The sequence below is a fragment of the Salmo salar genome, chromosome ssa06 (genome assembly GCF_905237065.1).
Source record: "Salmo salar chromosome ssa06, Ssal_v3.1, whole genome shotgun sequence".
Lineage (NCBI taxonomy): Eukaryota > Metazoa > Chordata > Actinopteri > Salmoniformes > Salmonidae > Salmo > Salmo salar.
This window is the reverse complement of record NC_059447.1, coordinates 35,790,454-35,812,860: the sequence shown is the minus strand read 5'-3', so window position 1 is coordinate 35,812,860 and position 22,407 is coordinate 35,790,454. Positions and strand designations below refer to the sequence as shown.

Here is a 22,407-nt window from a genome sequence, read left to right as displayed (position 1 = left end):
TACCCTTCCCCAGAACTGTGCCTCGACACAATCCTGTCTCTGAACTCTATGGACAATTCCTTCTACCTCATGGCTTGGTTTTTGCTCTGACATGCACTGTCAACTGTGGGACCTGTGGGACCTCGACTCAGTGGGTTTTGTCCAACATGTCTCTGGACCTACTCACTGCCACAGTCATACTCTGGACCTAGTTTTGTCCCATGGAATAAATGTTGTGGATCTTAATGTTTTTCCTCATAATCTTGGACTATCGGACCACCATTTTATTACGTTTGCAATCGCAACAAATAATCTGCTCAGACCCCAACCAAGGAGCATTAAAAGTCGTGCTATAAATTCTCAGACAACCCAAAGATTCCTTGATGCCCTTCCAGACTGCCTCTGCCTACCCAAGGACGTCAGAGGACAAAAATCAGTTAACCACCTAACCGAGGAACTCAATTTAACCTTGCGCAATACCCTAGATGCAGTTGCACCCCTAAAAACTAAAAACATCTGTCATAAGAAACTAGCTCCCTGGTATACAGAAAATACACGAGCTCTGAAGCAAGCTTCCAGAAAATTGGAACGGAAATGGCGCCACACCAAACTGGAAGTCTTCCGACTAGCTTGGAAAGACAGTACCGTGCAGTATCGAAGAGCCCTCACTGCTGCTCGATCATCCTATTTTTCCAACTTAATTGAGGAAAATAAGAACAATCCGAAATGTCTTTTTGATACTGTCGCAAAGCTAACTAAAAAGCAGCCTTCGCAAATGGAGGATGGCTTTCACTTCAGCAGTAATAAATGTATGAACTTCTTTGAGGAAAAGATCATGATCATTAGAAAGCAAATTGCAGACTCCTCTTTAAATCTGGGTATTCCTCCAAAGCTCCATTGTCCTGAGTCTACACAACTCTGCCAGGACCTAGGATCAAGGGAGATACTAAAGTGTTTTAGTACTATATCTCTTGACACAATGATGAAAATAATCATGGCCTCCAAACCCTCAAGCTGCATACTGGACCCTATTCCAACTGAACTACTGAAAGAGATGCTTCCTGTGCTTGGCCCTCCTATGTTGAACATAATAAACGGCTCTCTATCCACCGGATGTGTACCAAGCTCACTAAAAGTGGCAGTAATAAAGCCTCTCTTGAAAAAGCCGAATATTGATCCAGAAATTATAAAAAACTATCGGCCTATATCGAATCTTCCATTCCTCTCAAAAATGTTAGAAAAAGCTGTTGCACAGCAACTCACTGCCTTCCTGAAGACAAACAATGTATACGAAACGCTTCAGTCTGGTTTTAGACCCCATCATAGCACTGAGACTGCACTTGTGAAGGTGGTAAATGACCTTTTAATGACGTCAGACCGAGGCTCTGCATCTGTCCTCGTGCTCCTAGATCTTAGTGCCGCTTTTGATACCATCGATCACCACATTCTTTTGGAGAGATTGGAAACCCAAATTGGTCTACATGGACAAGTTCTGGCCTGGTTTAGATCTTATCTGTCGGAAAGATATCAGTTTGTCTCTGTGAATGGTTTGTCCTCTGACAAATCAATTGTACATTTCGGTGTTCCTCAAGGTTCCGTTTTAGGACCACTATTGTTTTCACTATATATTTTACCTCTTGGGGATGTCATTCGAAAACATAATGTTAAATTTCACTGCTATGCGGACGACACACAGCTGTACATTTCAATGAAACATGGTGAAGCCCCAAAATTGCCCTCGCTAGAAGCCTGTGTTTCAGACATAAAGAAGTGGATGGCTGCAAACTTTCTACTTTTAAACTCGGACAAAACAGAGATGCTTGTTCTAGGTCCCAGGAAACAAAGAGATCTTCTGTTGAATCTGACAATTAATCTGGATGGTTGTACAGTCGTCTCAAATAAAACTGTGAAGGACCTCGGCGTTACTCTGGACCCTGATCTCTCTTTTGAAGAACATATCAAGACTGTTTCAAGGACAGCTTTTTTCCATCTACGTAACATTGCAAAAATCAGAAACTTTCTGTCCAAAAATGACGCAGAAAAATTCATCCATGCTTTTGTTACTTCTAGGCTGGACTACTGCAATGCTCTACTTTCCGGCTACCCGGATAAAGCACTAAACAAACTTCAGTTAGTGCTAAATACGGCTGCTAGAATCCTGACTAGAACCAAAAAATGTGATCATATTACTCCAGTGCTAGCCTCCCTACACTGGCTTCCTGTTAAGGCAAGGGCTGATTTCAAGGTTTTACTGCTAACCTACAAAGCATTACATGGGCTTGCTCCTACCTATCTTTCCGATTTGGTCCTGCCGTACATACCTACACGTACGCTACGGTCACAAGACGCAGGCCTCCTAATTGTCCCTAGAATTTCTAAGCAAACGGCTGGAGGTAGGGCTTTCTCCTATAGAGCTCCATTTTTATGGAATGGTCTGCCTACCAATGTGAGAGACGCAGACTCAGTCTCAACCTTTAAGTCTTTACTGAAGACTTATCTCTTCAGTAGGTCCTATGATTAAGTATAGTCTGGCCCAGGAGTGTGAAGGTGAACGGAAAGGCTGGAGCAACGAACCGCCCTTGCTGTCTCTGCCTTGCCGATTCCCCTCTTTCCACTGGGATTCTCTGCCTCTAACCCTTTTACAGGGGCTGAGTCACTGGCTTACTGGTGTTCTTCCATGCCATCCATGGGAGGGGTGCGTCACTTGAGTGGGTTGAGTCACTGACGTGGTCTTCCTGTCTGGGTTGGCGCCCCCCCTTGGGTTGTGCCATGGCGGAGATCGTTGTGGGCTATACTCGGCCTTGTCTTAGGACGGTAAGTTGGTGGTTGGAGACATCCCTCTAGTGGTGTGGGGGCTGTGCTTTGGCAAACTGGGTGGGGTTATATCCTGCCTGTTTGGCCCTGTCCGGGGGTATCATCGGATGGGGCCACAGTGTCTTCTGATCCCTCCTGTCTCAGCCTCCAGTATTTATGCTGCAGTAGTTTATGTGTCGGGGGGCTAGGGTCAGTCTGTTACATCTGGAGTATTTCTCTTGTCTTATCCGGTGTCCTGTGTGAATTTAAATATGCTCTCTCTAATTCTCTCTTTCTCTCTTTCTGTCTTTCTCTCGGAGGACCTGAGCCCTAGGACCATGCCTCAGGACTACCTGGTATGATGACTCCTTGCTGTCCCCAGTCCACCTGGCCGTGCTGCTGCTCCAGTTTCAACTGTTCTGCCTGCGGCTATGGAACCCTGACCTGTTCACCGGACGTGCTTGTTGCACCCTCGACAACTACTATGATTATTATTATTATTTGACCATGCTGGTCATTTATGAACATTTTAACATCTTGACCATGTTCTGTTATAATATCCACCCTGCACAGCCAGAAGAGGACTGGCCACCCCTCATAGCCTGGTTCCTCTCTAGGTTTCTTCCTAGGTTTTTGGCCTTTCTAGGGAGTTTTTCCTTGGGAGTTTTTCCTAGCCACCGTGCTTCTTTCACATGCTTTGCTTGCTGTTTGGGGTTTTAGGCTGGGTTTCTGTACAGCACTTTGAGATATCAGCTGATGTACGAAGGGCTATATAAATACATTTGATTTGATTTGATTTAGACAGGTGTGTGCCTTTCCAAATCATGTCCAATCAATTGAATTTACCACAGGTGGACTCCAATCAAGTTGTAGAAGCATCTCAAGGATGATCAATGGAAACAGGATGCAGCTGAGCTGAGCAAATTTCGAGTCTCATAGCAAAAGGTCTGAATACTTATGTAAATATGGTATTTCTGTTTTGTATTTTTTATAGATTAGCAAAAGAAAATGACTTTGTCATTATGGGCTATTGTGTGTAGATTGATGAGGGAAAACATTAATTAATCAACTTTAGAATAAGGCTGTAACGTAACAAAATGTTGAAAAAGGGAAGGGATCTGAACACTTTCCGAATGCTCTGTACAAAACCATCAGTGTATGGTCTAGCTACCTGTATACTTACCACCGGGGACCATTGAACTCCAATCACCTAATTTGCATGACAGCATCCTTCGCCAGGGCATGCAAACCATAGCTGATGGCTGTGCATCCTGCTGGAGGTATGCATTGCATGGTCAAGGGCTTTTCAGTCTCAAACGTTTTTTATCCTTTGAACGCATTAGTTGGGCTCCCGAGTGGCACAGCGGCCTAAGGCACTGTGTCTCAGTGCAAGAGGTGTCACTATAGTACCTGGTTCAAATCCAGGCTGTATCACATCCAGCCATGATTGGGAGTCCCATAGGGCGGCGCACAATTGGCCCAGCGTCGCCAGGGTTTGGCCGGAGTAGGCTGTCATTGTAAATAATCATTTGTTCTTAACTGACTTGCCTAGTTAAATATACTGCTCAAAAAAAATAAAGGGAACACTTAAACAACACATCCTAGATCTGAATGAAAGAAATAATCTTATTAAATACTTTTTTCTTTACGTAGTTGAATGTGATGACAACAAAATCATAGCATCAATGCCTTCCTCTTGCAGGAACTGCTGACACACTCCAGCCACATGAGGTCTAGCATTGTCTTGCATTAGGAGGAACCCAGGGCCAACCGCACCAGCATATGATCTCACAAGGGGTCTGAGGATCTCATCTCGGTACCTAATGGCAGTCAGGCTACCTCTGGCGAGCACATGGAGGGCTGTGCGGCCCCCCCAAAGAAATGCCACCCTACACCATGACTGACCCACCGCCAAACCGGTCATGCTGGAGGATGTTGCAGGCAGCAGAACGTTCTCCACGGCGTCTCCAGACTCTGTCACATCTGTCACGTGCTCAGTGTGAACCTGCTTTCATCTGTGAAGAGCACAGGGCGCCAGTGGCGAATTTGCCAATCTTGCTGTTTTCTGGCAAATGTCAAACGTCCTGCACGGTGTTGGGCTGTAAGCACAACCCCCACCTGTGGACGTTGGGCCCTCATACCACCCTCATGGAGTCTGTTTCTGACCGTTTGAGCAGACACATGCACATTTGTGGCCTGCTGGAGGTCATTTTGCAGGGCTCTGGCAGTGCTTCTCCTGCTCCTCCTTGCACAAAGGCGGAGGTAGCGGTACTGCTGCTGGGTTGTTGCCCTCCTATGGCCTCCTCCACGTCTCCTGATGTACTGGCCTGTCTCCTGGTAGCGCCTCCATGCTCTGGACACTACGCTGACAGACACAGCAAACCTTCTTGCCACAGCTCGCATTGATGTGCCATCCTGGATGAGCTGCACTACCTGAGCCACTTGTGAGGGTTGTAGACTCCGTCTCATGCTACCACTAGAGTGAAAGCACCGCCAGCATTCAAAAGTGACCAAAACATCAGCCAGGAAGCATAGGAAATGAGAAGTGGTCTGTGGTCCCCACCTGCAGAACCACTCCTTTATTGGGGGTGTCTTGCTAATTGCCTATCATTTCCACCTGTTGTCTATTCCATATTTACATTTCATCCAAAGGTGTTCAAGAAGACAACTGTACCATGTCAGATATAGAGTTAAATTGTATTCAATTTTGAGTTTGCATCCCAATATTTCACTTTACATACATCACGGAAGACTGAAATATAACAAAACCTTTTGACATAGAAACAAAGGATTTTAGTCGTAAAAAAATTTATCTTAATGAATGATGAAATTTTGAAAAATATTAATAACATTCCACTCATGAGGTCAAAGAGGGCGCTTTTGGTCATTAACTGTAGGAAAAGGCTACAGTACTAGAAGTGGCTTTAGTGTAGATAAGAGTGTCTAATTAGGGAATAAGATCCAGTATAATGTGAATGTATGTCCGGGCTGAGATGTGAAATGGTATTTTAGTAGAGATGAGCTGAGATGTTTGGTGGTTGGGAGTGGAGAATGAAGGGTTGATGTTGTGGTGAGGCTGATGAGTGCGAGGCCATGCATTGCGATCTGTCTCTGGTACACTCTTCGCTCGGGGGCCCTCCCGTTCACTCAGAGCACCCACAGAGCTCTGGGCACAGAGCAACAAAACAAGCCCATTGCCATCCATCCCTCCATATATCCATCCATTCCAGCACTGCTGCCGGGGCTCTGGAGAGCTAACGAGGGCCATACACAGCGGCTCAGGCTCCTATGAAAAGTGGAACAACTAACTCTGACTGACTGTCTCTTTTTTCTTCATCTCACCCTCTCTCTTTCTCCTGGTTTCGATTTCTCATTTATTCTCTCTCTCTCTCTCTCTCCCTCCCTCCCTGCCAACATGTTAGTGTTGACAACAGTAGTATCTTCAGTGGTAGTGACGTCCTGAAGTCAGAGCCATAGGCCCATTACTTATTCCTCGTCTCCTCTCTATCTATCGCTCTCTCTCTCTCTCCCTCTCTCTCTCACACTCTCTTTTGCTCTCTGTTGTCACGTTTTGGCTCAAGGCTACTCATTTGGAGTAATCAAAATAGTTAAACATGTTGTATCATGGCAATACCCCTGCCTTGCTTTTCTAGTTCAGTTATTGACTGAAACGATATGTCATTCTCTCCCCCGGCCTTCTCATTCCTCTGTTTTGTTTCAGCACATACAAGCTATGATTATGAGCTAAATAATGGTGGAGATTAAATATCTTGCTAATATCTTTTTTTAATTCACAGTTTATTTAAAATCCTGGATTCATTCAGATCTATGTCCTCTGCCAAAAACATTTCATCGAGTATAGAGAAACTCAACACCAGTAAAGCATCTCTAGTGCCTCAGGGAAACTTTTAACAATGTTTGACTATGGACAGCCTGCAGGTGTCCACTGACACACAGATAGTTAATAAATGTTTTGGTTGACTTTTTGCGCAGAGACTATGGGATTGCTTCCCCTCAGTTTTAAGCTCCATGAAAATGCCCATTAAGCATTTCTGTCTCTCCCACTCAATCTGTTTTCTTCTCGTCTAGTTCCTCTTCCTTACCCCCATTCTCTCAGGTCACCCCAGTTAATGTCCTATTTACAGCGGGCATCTGTCAGCCTCCCTTTATGGGTCATGCCCCTCTCCCAAACTAGGATGCACCGCGCTGCTCCGCTACCCATCAGCCCATACAAATTCTGACCCGATGACCCTGCTGAGGACACACTCTGACCTGGCCACAGCTGGATCCGCCAGAAGTTGCCTTCTTCATCAGAAAGAACTACTCTGCAGATAAGTCCTTCGGGTCGTAGAGAACTGCAGTCAACGAGTTCATCAACAATTCTCACAGACTTTCGGCGTGGTTAAACCCTGTAGCGCTCCACAGAGAAAGCAGGAATGGTATTGATACCACTATGGAGTGACTGTGTCGGATGCATATGTTTTTTAAAGTTGAGAGTGAGGGTGTTGAATTAATTAAATCATTTTCAGCTGTGGTGTTTCTTGTGTCTGAAAGCACAATGCTGTTGATTCAGAGGTCAGCAGCTGCCCTTGGGTTCCCGTGTCGCCGTCATGCAGGGAGAGAAAGACATGTCAGGAACCAGTTCTGCAACACAGTGTTGATACTCTTCACATTCAATGCAGGGGGAAACGTTTGAGCGACATTGAGGGAACTCTCATCATAAATCTGCCCAAAAACAGAACAAAGGGAAGGTTATTACAGATGCTCCCATTCGCTAAGTTGAGAACATGAATTGATGTCGGATCCACGATGTACTGTGTGCATCAATATATTCTGTAACCTGTGTGTCTCTCACAACCCATTAAACAAGGGTGAATGTAATCACTTCAAAAAGTATGTCACTTCTCCCTCCATTCAAATTAAAGTAAGAGAGATGGGTCTCTCGTTGCAATGGAAAGCATGAACTTTAGTAACACTATAGCAATCATAAAGAGTGTTATGTGATTCTGGACTCCTTGTATCAAACTCAGATCCAATAGTCTTGAGATCGCTCCATTAAAGAGCCTCATCAGTGGCTCCCCCATTACAACTGCTCTCAGTTAGCGCCACCCAGTGGCAGCCAAGCATACTCATCGTATTATCTAAATGGCGTGTCATAGTGGAATTTTAAACAGCCATATTTAAACTAGCTGGTTCTCTAATAGAGTGGAGATTGGCGGTGTCCTTGAGTGCAGGTCACAGAGTCACTTGTAAGGCAGCTCAGGAGGGACAGGAAAGCTGGTGTTTCACTAATGCTTGATGAAATGTGAATAAATAATTAAACACTGGGAAAAATCCAGAGTGCGATGATGGAGCTCTTGGTTTCCCTCTTTCTGACCCAGGGCCCCATGGGTAATTAGAGCTGCCCTCTAAGCGGTGCCTCCAGTCCAGAGGCAAGTGGGACTTTGGGGACCAGAGCAGCTCCCTATAGGCGGACACATGGCATCTCTGTATGCACTATGCAGACCTCTCTTAATGGGTGGAATTAATGGGCCTTCGTTGCATTTCCTTCACTTAACTTGAAGGGGAAGCGGTGTGAGGGGGGGACTTTGAGAACGGAGGGGTTTTAGTAGTCTTGAAAACTCGAACCTAGGCAACACAGTGACTAGGGTCTGGTTTCAATGATGGACTCTTTTTGGATAGAGGAACTACGTCACTGCCTAAGCCGATATAGGGAAGAAATGTCCCGGGGACTCTCCCAACAAATCAGAGGCAGACATGCCAAAGTCGCGGGGACTCTCCCAACAAATCAAGAGGCAGACATGCCAAAGTCTCGGGGACTCTCCCAACAAATCAGAGGCAGACATGCCAAAGTCCCGGGGACTCTCCCAACAAATCAAGAGGCAGACATGCCAAAGTCTCGGGGACTCTCCCAACAAATCAAGAGGCAGACATGCCAAAGTCCCGGGGACTCTCCCAACAAATCAAGAGGCAGACATGCCAAAGTCTCGGGGACTCTCCCAACAAATCAAGAGGCAGACATGCCAAAGTTTCCAAGCAAAACCTTTTTTGCTTTGCAGTGGTTTTAGTTAAGAATGTAGATGGGAAATAAATAGACTCATTAAAAATAACCTCCATGATCTCCATCTTGCTAGCTACTATTTTGTATTTTATTGACGGGAAAGAGTCCATCATTGAAACCAGACCCTAGTCACTGTATTGCCTAGGGTCGGGTTTTCAAGACTAGGGTTTTAGCCATGGCAACAAGGGGGAAAAGTTGTTCACATACACAAACAAACACAGGCTGGTGTGTCAATCCCACCACCATTAAGCATATCAATACCTTCTGAATGTTAGTTCTGCCAGAGAGAGAGAGAGAGAGAGAGAGAGAGAGAGAGAGAGAGAGAGAGAGAGAGAGAGAGAGAGAGAGAGAGAGAGAGAGAGAGAGAGAGAGAGAGTTAGAGAGAGAGAGAGAGAGAGAGAGAGAGAGAGAGAGAGAGTTAGAGAGTTAGAGAGAGAGAGAGAGTTAGAGAGTTAGAGAGTTAGAGAGTTAGAGAGAGTTAGAGAGTTAGTGTGAGTTTTGTAATGTGTCTTCCAAACTTTTTCACCCAGGCCCCCTCCAGTATTGAGGAACGTTACTACAAAATCTATGGGCTAAAAAAACCTAGCTAAAAAACGTTAGCTGACATGGGCTGGTTGATCTGGACATTTCTGACAAGTTATAAATACAGTGCCTTTGGCATGTATTCAGACCCCTTGACTTTTACAGTCTTATTCTAAAATGGATGACATAAAACATTTTCCTCAGCAATCTACATACAATATCCCAGTTACCCATAGATAGACAGGCTAGAAATGTTTTCACAATGATTATTTTTGTCAACTGCCCCTCCATGTTACACACCGCAAGCTTCCATTCCTCCTGTCACAAGAGGATTTATGTCTGATTTAAGATTAAATCACACACACAACACTGTTACGGTCAACCCTGTTACTTTATTTCGCACTTAATAGGCACTTACTATAGTATTTTATTTAAAACCTCTTGTGATGGGATAAACAATGTTTTATTAAGTTGAACATGTGCTCTTTATGACAAAAGGCACCTAATTGGTGGAACGACCCTGTGTCCTGTAAGTGCGGATGGGGGAAAAAAACAAGGCAATTTCCTGAATCCAGCTCATTTTGATGCAATGCTTTCCAACCGTGTCCTCAGAGCAGGATGTTGTCCAAGAAAAAAAAGAGTAACAGCACAAATCTCAAAGTGCTAGTACATTTGTAGTGTGTGTGCTTGATCGCCTGTGTGCATACATTCGTGCATGGGTATATGTGCGAAATGTGCAGCAATCCATTAGCGTATTTATACTGGCAAGGATGTTGCCAGAGGGTAAAACGTTTATGATCTGATGAACAAAACTATTAAAGGCATTAGCAAGGTTGCACAGAGCTCCCATTATAGAGCATTCATTCACTCTCATATACACGCACACGCACACACACACGCACACGCACACGCACACACACACACACGCGCTCACACACACGCACACGCACACGCACACACACGCACGCACACACACACACACACACACACACACACACACACACGCCTCACACACACGCACACACACACACGCGCTCACACACACACACACACACACACACACACACACACACACACACACACGCTCACACACACGCACACACACACACGCACACACACACACACACACACACACACACACACACACACACACACACACACACACACACACACACACATTCTCCAGATGGGACAACCCAAGGGTATTTCAGGAAATGGCTCAGTGATGGACCCACCAGAAGGAGGAGAGGACAAAGATGCTTATATTTATGTATGTATGCAGGTGCATGGGAGTTTAGAGTATCTGCCGTGACTCAGACTCTGAGGTCAGGCAGGTCTGTTTCTCATGGGATCTCCCATATGGTGACCCTGACAGCTGGGCGCTTCCTGAGGTGGAAAGTTAGAGAGAGGAAGTGGAGAGTCAAGGTTCTTCCTATTTAAACAATTAGCATTTGTTATGTCATGATAAAAGCTACATTTCTTTGAGACTAAATTTAACTCTCACGCATTGAGACAAACAAAGTGTAAATTGAATGTTGGATTTGAGAGGACACAAATGGTTAATAATAATAATGTATATGTATTTTATATAGTATGTTTCATTACATAAGGAATCTCAATGTCGCTGAGGGGGAGGGGGGAACGGAAATCCCTGGATGTTGGAGAGAGGATGGAGTGACAAAATTGGCAGTCATGCAAACTGACACCTAAGATAGATGAAGAGATGTTTAAACAAGCTTGATTGGACAGTATAAACATTACATCAAACTAAATGTGATTGCTACATGGTGGAGCATTTGCGTGATGGGGTGCTTGAACTTGGCCAATTACAATTTGTATAAATTCAAAGTATTACAGGAAAGAGTGTCATGTACTCTGTACTATACTATAGTATTGTGCTACAGTGTAATTTTATCCGTTTTTTTATCCTTCAATGTGAAATTCATAGCTGCAGGAACAAGCAGTATTTTAGGAGGTGTGTGTGTGTGTGTGTGTGTGTGTGTGTGTGTGTGTGTGTGTGTGTGTGTGTGTGTGTGTGTGTGTGTGTGTGTGTGTGTGTGTGTGTGCGTGTGCGTGTGCGTGTGCGTGTGTGTGTGCGCGCGCATTCAATTAAAATCCTAACCTCTGGTTTGAGTTAATTAAACCTAAATGTATTAGGGCAATCTGCAAACTCAAATTACTTGACCTGAGGTTTTAATTATGAATCCTTATTTTGTATTAACTATTACCACACAGTGTCACACCTGCTCCCGCTCCCCCTCTCAGGTGCTCGAGGGCGCCAGGCTGCCCATCATTACGCACACCTGTCACCATCGTTACACGCATCAGCACTTCATTGAACTCACCTTTACTCCATACATCACTATTCCTCAGTTTGATCCCCGTGTCAGCATTAATGTTGTTATGTTTCCCTTGTCCAGACGCTGTCCGTGTTTTGTTTCATGTCTGTCATTTATTAAATATTCACTCCCTGTACTTGCTTCTTGTCTCCCAGCGTCTGTCCTCACACACAGAATATTAACTAGCAACACCTACATGTACTTATGCAAACGTAGCAGTCCAAGTCAAGTTCCTATTACAGTGGCTCCTCCTAGGATAGATTCATGACCAGAACTCCAACTCCAACCACTGTAGGTGGTGTTTACCTAGAGTTGCCTCTTTGTCACCACCTTCCATCCCTTTGGATACTCGTCCAAGACCCCTTTGAGTCACATTAAAGGAAATAAATAAAAAATGTCTGTCATATAACGGTTTGTCACTGGGGAGGGTGAGTGTGACTCAGAGTCTCTCTCACGGAGGTAGTGCCATGTTAACAACTTTGCCCTCCCCAACCTCTCCGACACCAGTCTAAGAAGTTGGTGTAGAGAGCAGAGATGGGGGGGATTGAGGTGAAGATAAATAGCCATAGCACCTCAAGGTAGCCTTCCCCAGAACATCACCAAGCCTCATACCTGCTTTTGTGTTCCCAAAATGCAATCATGGTGTTATTTGTCTTGACAGGTCTGTCACCAAAGCACAGCCCAAGTGCTCTCTCTTCACATGCGCTTGAATTATTCATGGGTGCGTTGTGCGTCTTCAGCTCTTACAAGGATGGAGCAATGAGGTAATAAAACAAGGACTATTAGATCATGACTTGTAGTTTCCCCAACAACATTTTCTACATATCATCCATATTCTGCATGAAAATAAAATCCATTAATGCTTTGTTATTCCACTGAACTGTGGATTTCTAGGTTCAGATAAATGCAGTCTTGTTGACAGCTGTACTTTTATATAAAGTTTTACTAACACTTAGAGACAGGGCCATGACAAAATAACAACTATTATGTTATGACACAAACATAACAAGCAAAAAGTATGACTGAAGACTTTGTCCTCTAACACACTGTGACAGTAGCCTCAGCAAATGATGCTTCAGTCAACGTCACTGCAAGTACACTGAAGTTTGTTTGGACAATTTATCCTTCACATGATTACTAGTGATATGGTTGGTCCTGCTGACAACAGCCATGTGAATTGCAACATCTAATCAACATCAAAACAGGAAGAAGTCAGTCTAAAATTGTGCTTCAGATAGAATATGGAGACCATTTATCTAATGAACTGTAGTTCCTTTGATGGATCAAAAACATGTTTCAAATCCAGCTTGAGGGACCAATACTCTGCATGCCTAACACTAGAAGAGTAACACAGACACTTTCACAGAACTGCGCCCATAGTAAAATTTGCAGTGAATGGCTTTATTTATAGATACAATTACAAAACAAGCAAACAATGTGCAAAAACAATAAATAACCATACATAACTAATATAGTATTCATAAATATCAACTGAAATGTATCATTACATTTAGCAGCCAGCAACTGATCCTGAAATAAATAAAACTACAAATAGGGATGAGGTGTACAATACATTTCATTGGTCAGGTTGATTGTTGAAGGTGGTTATGTGAGCAACATACCAAGGTGAAGGGCCTTGTCGCCTTCTCTAAAACATACAAGCATTGGTGGAGTCATTCTTTTTATGAAGAGATCGTGTCACCATGGCATTTGAGACATGCTATGCTGTAATTACCTGTCTGATGCGATACCAGAGGTGCTGTCTTATACAGAACATATAGTTTACTGTACTGTTCTACTGAATGATGCTATAGTTAACCAGTGCTAGGAGTTGCAGTGAATACATGCATTTAATAAGAGGACTTTACACATGTTTCATGCCTAGTCTAATAAGTACAGATATGTGAAGAGTTATTGCTCCCACTGATGGCCCAATGAAAATTATACAAGAATATGTATGATTTGACCCCAAACTTGACCCCAAAATTGTACAAACTATTTCATAATAAATTACATTTCTGAGATTATTTCAAAAACATACAAGATACGCATGGTCTGTTTCTTCACCCAGAGAACTAATGTAGATTTTGTGCACTTCAGCATTCATATCACACTATCAGCAACATTAACACTAAGGTGAGAGAGGTGAAGGCATAGAGGTGTATATAGCACACACCATCTGGTGGAAGGTGGAGTAGTCCATTGGAAGTCAAGCTGAAACCCTGACTTGAGATACACGCCAACCTTCTTATAAATCATATTGATGATATTGGAGGATTTGAGAGAGTTAATGTTGTGCGACTTTCCCTCAGATCAGGATTATACCATTAGAAGCAATAAGGAAGGTCCGTAAACAAAAACTGAATCGACATTTTTTAAATATACTAAAAAGGCGAGAGCATTGCTGGTGGGGAGTTACAAAACAATCATACTAAAAGCAAGCATACGCAGTACAAAAGCAGTGTGACTGACTAGACTCACTGAGATTCACCCTCCATGGTTTCGTCAATAACCCACCTCCGTTTTGAAAATGTAAATTAGAACATATCTAAATATTACTGTGTGCAGTTCAGGCAGTTTAGCCGTGGCGACCGTTGATGATGTTCCCCCCAGGAGGAGCGATGTGGATGGAGTCCAGTATAGGCCGAAGTATCTGACCAAAGGATCTAAATGGTTAGACAGAGGAACAGGCCAGAGGGTCAGAGAGGTACACAAGTCAGTAATGCATTACTATTATCTGTCGCTCAGCTACTAAGTATGTAGACTTACGTGGAGAGCACTTCAGAGGGCAGGTCTGTGATGTAAGAAGGGATCTTCCGGCCTGTTAAGAACTGGGCCACCTCATTAGTGAAGGTGTTACAGTTGTGCTCAAACAACCTATACTTGTCGCCTCTATGGCAGAATAAAAACAGAAAGAAATCTCAGGTCTAAATCAGCTATCACTGCTATGTTGTGTTCATGGCTGATGTGTCCACCAAGGTGGTGGTGTATGAGGTGAGTTACCCAAAAACAACACTTTTTTTGTGACACATACACACCTGTATGTGTTCTCTCCTAGCAAGGACAGGTAGTCCATGAAGATCTCCTCTGTCACCTCTGTGTTTCCCAATTCCACCACAGTGTCTGGGGAACCAAGCATTGTTCCCCCCTAAAACACAAAGTCCATATTATCCAACAAAACACCAACCCCCAAAACTTCTCTGTATATCCAATGCGTTTAACTTCCCTCCTCTTTGAAGGTCATACCAATGTAGGCCGAGTCTTACTGTCAGCTAGTGCAAACCTATGATAAAGAGTAGAGGGCACACTGAAGTAGGTCTTAGAAAATATTAGGAGGATATTAGCCACTACATCATTTTAGGCTTACCGGTGAGCAACTGGAAATACCCACTCCTCCAAAGTAGAACTCGTCTCCATAAACCACAATGGCTGAGTGCCTGTGAGAATTGAAACACAAGACTGAGTGTACAGTAATGGACGGTTACAATATGGACATGAAAATAATCAAAGAATTGCAGTGACAGTAAAGACAACATTGTGTGGATTAATTGTATTGTCACAAAATTATAGGTGGGAGAATTCTTACCAAATGCCATCAACTTGTTTTCCTGTAACACATTAAAATATATATACAGTTGAAGTCAGAAGTTTACATACACCTTAACCAAATACATTTAAACTCAGTTTCACAATTCCTGACATTTAATCCTTGTAAAAATTCCCTGTCTTAGGTCAGTTAGGATCACCACTATTTTAAGAATGTGAAATGTCAGAATAATAGCAGAGAGAATGATTTATTTCAGATTTTATTTCATTCTTCCCAGTGGGTCAGAAGTTTACATACACTCAATTAGTATTTGGTAGCATTGCCTTTAAATTGTTTGTACATTTTGGCCTATTCCTCCTGACAAAGCTGGTGTAACTGAGTCAGGTTTGTAGGCCTCCTTGCGTGCACACGCTTTTTCAGTTCTGCCCAGAAATGTTCTATAGGATTGAGGTCAGGGCTTTGTGATGGACACTCCAACACCTTGACTTCGTTGTCCTTAAGCCATTTTGCCACAACTTTGGAAGTATGCTTGGGGTCATTGTCCATTTGGAAGACCCATTTGCAACCAAGCTTTAACTTCCTGACTGATGTCTTGAGATATTGCTTCAATATAGCCACATAATTTCCCTGCCTCATGATGCCATTTATTTTGTGAAGTGCACCAGTCCCTCCTGCAGCAAAGCACCCCCACAACATGATGCTGCCACCCCCGTGCTTCACTGTTGGGATGGTGTTCTTCGGCTTGCAAGCCTCCCCCTTTTTCCTCCAAACGTAACGTTGGTCATTATGGCCAAACAGTTCTATTTTTGTTTCATCAGACCAGAGGACATTTCTCCAAAAAGTACGATCTTTGTCCCCATGTGCAGTTGCAAACCGTAGTCTGGCTTTTTTAAAATGGAGGTTTTGGAGCAGTGGCTTCTTCCTTGCTGAGCGGCCTTTCAGGTTATGTCGATATACAGTGGGGGGGAAAAGTATTTGATCCCCTGCTGATTTTGTACATTTGCCCACTTACAAAGAAATTATCAGTCTATAATTGTAATGGTAGGTTTGTTTGAACAGTGAGAGACAGAATAACAACAAAACAATCCAGAAAAACGTATGTCAAAAATGTTATAAAATGATTTGCATTTTAATGAGGGAAATAAGTATTTGACCCCTCTGCAAAACATGACTTAGCACTTGGTGACAAAACCCTTGTTGGCAATCACAGAGGTCAGACGTTTCTTGTAGTTGGCCACCAGGTTTGCACACATCTCAGGAGGGATTTTGTCCCACTCCTCTTTGCAGATATTCTCCAAGTCATTAAGGTTTCGAGGCTGATGTTTGGCAACTTGAACCTTCAGCTCCCTCCACAGATTTTCTATGGGATTAAGGTCTGGAGACTGGCCAGGCCACTCCAGGACCTTAATGTGCTTCTTCTTGAGCCACTCCTTTGTTGCCTTGGCCGTGTGTTTTGGGTCATTGTCATGCTGGAATATACATCCATGACCCATTTTCAATGCCCTGGCTCAGGGAAGGAGGTTCTCACCCAAGATTTGACAGTACATGGCCCCGTCAAATGATGCAGTGAAGTTGTCCTGTCCCCTTAGCAGAAAAACACCCCCAAAGCATAATGTTGCCCCCTCCATGTTTGACGGTGGAGATGGTGTTCTTGGGGTCATAGGCAGCATTCCTCCTCCTCCAAACACGGTGAGTTGAGTTGATGCCAAAGAGCTCCATTTTGGTCTCATCTGACCACAACACGTTCACCACTTGTCCTCTGAATCATTCAAATGTTCATTGGAAAACTTTAGACGGGCATGTATATGTATTCTTGAGCAGGGGGGACCTTGCGGGCGCTGCAGGATTTCAGTCCTTCACGGCGTAGTGTGTTACCAATTGTTTTCTTGGTGACTATGGTCCCAGCTGCCTTGAGATCATTGACAAGATCCTCCCGTGTAGTTCTGGGCTGATTTCTCACCGTTCTCATGATCATTGCAACCCCACGAGGTGAGATCTTGCATGGAGCCCCAGGCCGAGGGATATTGACAGTTCTTTTGTGTTTCTTCCATTTGCGAATAATCGTACCAAATGTTGTCACCTTCTCACCAAGCTGCTTGGCGATGGTCTTGTAGCCCATTCCAGCCTTGTGTAGGTCTACAATCTTGTCCCTGACATCCTTGGAGAGCTCTTTGGTCTTGGCCATGGTGGAGAGTTTGGAATCTGATTGATTGATTGCTTCTGTGGACAGGTGTCTTTTTTACAGGTAACAAGCTGCGTTAGGAGCACTCCCTTTAAGAGTGTGCTCCTAATCTCAGCTCATTACCTGTATAAAAGACACCTGGGAGCCAGAAATCTTTCTGATTGAGAGGGGGTCAAATACTTATTTCCCTCATTAAAATGCAAATCAATTTATAACATTTTTGACATGCATTTTTCTGGATATTTTTGTTGTTATTCTGTCTCTCACTGTTCAAATAAACCTACCATTAAAATTATAGACTGATCATTTCTTTATCAGTGGGCAAACGTACAAAATCAGCAGGGGATCAAATACTTTTTTCCCCCACTGTAGGACTCGTTTTACTGTGGATATAGATACTTTTGTACCTGTCTCCTCCAGCATCTTCACAAGGTCCTTTGCTGTTGTTCTGGGATTGATTTGCACTTTTTGAACCAAAGTACATTCATCTCTAGGAGATAGAACGCGTCTCCTTCCTGAGCGGTATGACGGCTGCGTGGTCCCATGGTCTTTATACTTGCGTACTATTGTTTGTACAGATGAACGTGGTACCGTCAGGCGTTTGGAAATTGCTCCCAAGGATGATCCAGACTTGTGGAGGTCTACAATTTTTTTTTTCTGAGGTCTTTATTGGATTTTCCCATGATGTCAAGCAAAGAGGCACTGAATTTAAAGGTAGGCCTTGAAATACATCCACAGGTACACCTCCAATTGACTCAAATGATGTCAGTTAGCCTATCAGAAACTTCTAAAGCCATGACATAATTTTCTGGAATTTTCCAAGCTGTTTATTAAAGGCACAGTCAACTTAGTGTATGTAAACTTCTCACCCACTGGAATTGTGATACAGTGAATTATATGTGAAATAATTATTGGAAAAATGACTTTTGTCATGCACAAAGTAGATGTCCTAACCGACTTGCCAAAACTATAGTTTGTTAACAAGAAATGTGTGGAGTGGTTGAAAAACGAGTTTTAATGACGCCAACCTAAGTGTATGTAAACTTCCGACTTCAACTGTATGTGTGTGACCGAGGCTTGACTCTGCAAATTAGCTCGCACACACCTGTTTCACTCGTCTTGTGTGTAGCTAGCTAGCTAGCATTTTAGCTAACGTAAACGTTGCAATATTGTTGAGCTGAAATTCTGAAGAATAAGCCTTTGAATAGCTAGGCTATACTGTATAAACCAAGCTCAAACGTACTTCAATTGGCAGGTTGTAGCGAACTAGCTAGCAAGTTAATAACAAACAAAAAATGATGCATTGCAAGAGTAATGTTGGCCTATCCAGCTAGCTAGCTAGCCAACAACTGGATCAAAGGCTTGCCGACGTGCCCAATCAATCTCAACCGGCAGCTAGCTACTATAGCTACACAGCTTCACTATCTGGGGAAGTTGTCGAGACTGAGCTTCACTTACCTAACATGATGGGGCTGAGATTGCGAGCCATTCCTCTTGACAGGTCGTATATATACAGTTGTACACTGTATGTTGTTGTGTCATTTTTATCCATTACGTTAAACCCCAAATATGTGTTTGTTAGCTAGCTACGCTAACAGTAACGTTAGCTATCTTGCCTTTCTACTGACTGCTGATTAGCTGGTTTTACAAGGTTGCTTGTCTACTGAAAAATGTCACGAGATTATATTATCAGCTAAATTACCTGAACGTGGTACCTATGACGTTAGATATTTCGATGTCTGATTACAATCTACAAGTACCCTGGCTGCCAGAGACAGTTGTCCCCCATAAAATTGCAGATTGGCATCTCATGGGCATGGTAGTGCATCAGCGCCTCCATGCGTCCACATAGCACTGTAGAGGTTCTGTGGTAGTATGTCTCTGTTATAAAAAAGCATTGCCATGGTATTCTCTATAAAATCCTCAACTACAGCTCCTCGCATCTGAACCATTATCAATAGTCTTTCTAGCCTATTAAATGGGATTCACCCAGTGTGGACTGGGGAGTGACCATTGCGCGAGACAGTCGCTCTCCATTGCCCAGGTGCTGAATTTCAGATTTCCTATTCCCGCCGCTGTCCATGGTGCTGAATCTCATCTTGCTGCCTTTAGCCTGTTTGTTTACTTGAACAACATCGTACCTTTCTACACTCATGACAAAGTTCACGAAGTCTTAGCCCTATCTTCAAACACCATCAACATGTAAGACTTACCCCAACCAAAATCAAGGCAGCCTTTAGTAATGGGCTAGCTATTATGAGGTGAAAGTGCATCAGCATCTTCATGTGTCCACATAGTGCAAAAGTTCGTTGGGGGTGATGTGATTGTCCTCCACCAAGTCTAAAGCAAGTAAATATAATACACCCATATTTCTGTGTGTATTATTGTTGCACTTGAGTCTTCAAGCTTCAGATCCAAGGGCATAGTGATTGTAGTTGTGTGGCCATCAATCATGGAATTGGACAGAAAAACCAACATTGATTGCATTTAGAGACTTCACAAGGTTTGACAGGTGAGTTAAGGGTTCTAACAAGTGTCTCATATAAAACTATCTTTACATTTGTATACTTTTGGTTGGCATAACAAAACCCTCTAAATATTCAGTTATGGATCCATCAGGAGCTTGTAGTTCACTCCCACTTTGTTCACCCACAGGTTTACTCACTAACTAAGTGTCTGAAGGTTGTTGTCACATACAGTGCCTATCATAAGTATTCACCCCCTTGAATTTCTTCACATTTTATTGTGTTACAAATTGGAATTAAAATGGATTTAATTGTAATTTGTTTGTCAACGATCTACACAAAATACTCTAATGTCAAAGTGGAGAAAAATTCATTTATTTTATATTAATGAAAAATAAAACACTAATATATTGTATCTTGATTAGATAAGTATTCACCCCCTGAGTCAATACATGATAGAAACACCTCTGGCAGCGATCACAGCTGTGAGTTTTATTAGGTAAGTCTCTAAGTGCTTTGCACACCTTAATTGTGCAATATTTGCCCATTATTTTCTAAATTGTTCAAGCTCTGTCAAGGTGTTGGGGGTCATGGCTAGACAACAATTGTCAAGTGTTGCCATAGATTTTCAAACAGATTTAAGTCAAAACTGTAACTTGGCCACTGTCTTCTTGGTAAGCAACTCTAGTGTAGATTTGGCCTTGTGTTTTAGGTTATTGTCCTGTTGAAAGGTACATTACTCTCCCAGTGTCTGGTGTAAAGCAGACTAAAGCAAATCCCCAGTCTTTGCCAATGTCAAGCATACCCATACCATGATGCAGCCACTACCATGCTTGGAAATAAGGAGGCAGTTACTCAGTGATGTGCTGGATTTGTCACAAACATAAGGCTTTGCATTTAGGCCAAAATTGTATTCCTTTGCCCTACTTTAGCAATGCTTACAGGATGGATGTTTTGGAACATTTGTATTCTGTATATTTCTATTCTTTTCACTCTGTCATTTAGGTCATTATTGTGAAGTTACTACAATGTTGTTGATCCATCTTCAGTTTTCTCCCATCACAGCCATTGAACTCTGTAGCTGTTTTAAAATCCCCAATGGCCTCATGGTGACGTCCCTGATCAGTTTCCTTCCTGTCCTGCAGCTCAGGTCAGAAGGACGACTGTATCTGGGTGGTTTAATATATAATCCACAGCATGCTTAAAGAGATAGTCAATGTCTGAAACCAGAAACCCAGCCTAAAACCCCAAACAGCAAGCAATGCAGATGTAGAAGCACAGTGACTAGGAAAAACTCCCTAGAAAGGCAGGAACCTAGGAAGAAACCTAGAGAGGAACCAGGCTCTGAGGAGTGGCCAGTCCTATTCTGGCTGTGCGGGGTGGAGATTATAACAGTATATGGCCAAGATGTTCAAACGTTCATAGATGACCAGCAAGGTCAAATAATAATAATAATCACAGTGGTTGTAGAGGGTGCAACAGGTCAGCACCTCAGGAGTAAATGTCAGTTGGCTTTTCATAGCCGATCATTCAGAGTTAGAGACAGCAGGTGCGGTAGAGATAGAAAGTTGAAAACAGCAGGTCTGGGACAAGTTAGCACGTCCGGTGAACAGGTCAGGGTTCCATAGCCACAGGCAGAACAGTTGAAACTGGAGCAGCAGCACGACCAGGTGGACTGGGGACAGTCTCTTAAGTGAATACTTATGATACCCACTGTAAAGGGCTCTACACAGTCTACGCAAACGGATCCGACCAAGCTCCGTTTGCATCGCGTTCCAAAAATCCAGACACATAAATGTACATAGACTACGTAGAGAGTGATGCAAACAGACTCCGTCGGCTCTGTTTGCCTGAACTGTTTAGACCACTTAAGGATTTGCAATGTAAATCTACTCACTCTTGAAAAGAGACTGTCCACAGCCAGCCCATAAGTCATATTGGAACCTGTGATTGAACATTGCTGTATATCAGTGTTATACTATATCACAAAAGTAATATTTATAGATTTTAATAGGGGTGCCAATATAGCTCTGTGTTTGTGTGTGCGCACACATTCGCTTGTGCTTGCATGAGTCATGCGTATGTCTGTCCTGCCTGTTTTCATTTACATGTTCAGTCCAGTAGAGCAATCAGTGCAACAATCAATGTATCATGTATTATCAATTTTGGAACGATAAAAACAGTAGTTGTGTTATACTCTAGCAAAGGTAAAAGGTTAAAGTAGAGGGGTTGATCTACCAACACCTCCTTTTGCTTTTCATTGGTCACCTTGGAAACAGTTACCATGACATCTGGAGATTGTCGATTATGCAAGAGACCCAGGTGCAGAGAGGAGGCTGTGGGAGGGGTATGTAGGCTTTTCAACAATGGGGCAAAGCCTGGGACAAAAGTGGATACAGCTTGGGGCTTCCCCAATAGAGATTCAAATCAAATCTAAAATCTAATTGTATTTGTCACATGCTTCATAAACTGGTTTAGACTAACAGTGAAATGCTTACTTACTGGTCCTTTTCCAACAA

At 43.2% G+C, this 22,407-nt stretch overlaps 1 protein-coding gene across 2 annotated transcripts; it reads right to left on the bottom strand.

The window, feature by feature from the left end:
• Positions 1-13,074: 13,074 nt before the first annotated feature.
• On the bottom strand, positions 13,075-19,739 carry LOC106607172 (desumoylating isopeptidase 1). Of its 2 annotated transcripts, none has more exons than XM_014203829.2 (6): positions 18,882-19,739; positions 15,281-15,302; positions 15,062-15,131; positions 14,733-14,842; positions 14,464-14,586; positions 13,075-14,360 (listed from the first exon to the last, which is right to left on the bottom strand). In XM_014203829.2, exons 1-6 carry the CDS (start codon positions 18,973-18,975, stop codon positions 14,273-14,275), a joined length of 507 nt encoding a protein of 168 aa, XP_014059304.1. In that variant the 5' UTR covers positions 18,976-19,739; the 3' UTR covers positions 13,075-14,272. The 2 variants fall into 2 exon arrangements, with proteins under 2 accessions (XP_014059304.1, XP_045576414.1); XM_045720458.1 differs by lacking the exon at positions 18,882-19,739 and adding an exon at positions 14,941-14,977.
• Positions 19,740-22,407: the final 2,668 nt, after the last annotated feature.

What these genes read in the sequence shown, in the direction of transcription:
- LOC106607172 (XM_014203829.2), bottom strand. Translation starts at nt 18,975, where the DNA reads ATGGATAAAAATGACACAACAACATACAGTGTACAACTGTATATATAC. An exon ending in AAACAAGTTGATGGCATTTG is followed by an intron (nt 15,132 to 15,280) that starts GTAAGAATTCTC and finishes CAATTCTCACAG; the next exon opens with GCACTCAGCCATTGTGGTTT. An exon ending in GTATTTCCAGTTGCTCACCG is followed by an intron (nt 14,843 to 15,061) that starts GTAAGCCTAAAA and finishes TTTGTGTTTTAG; the next exon opens with GGGGGAACAATGCTTGGTTC.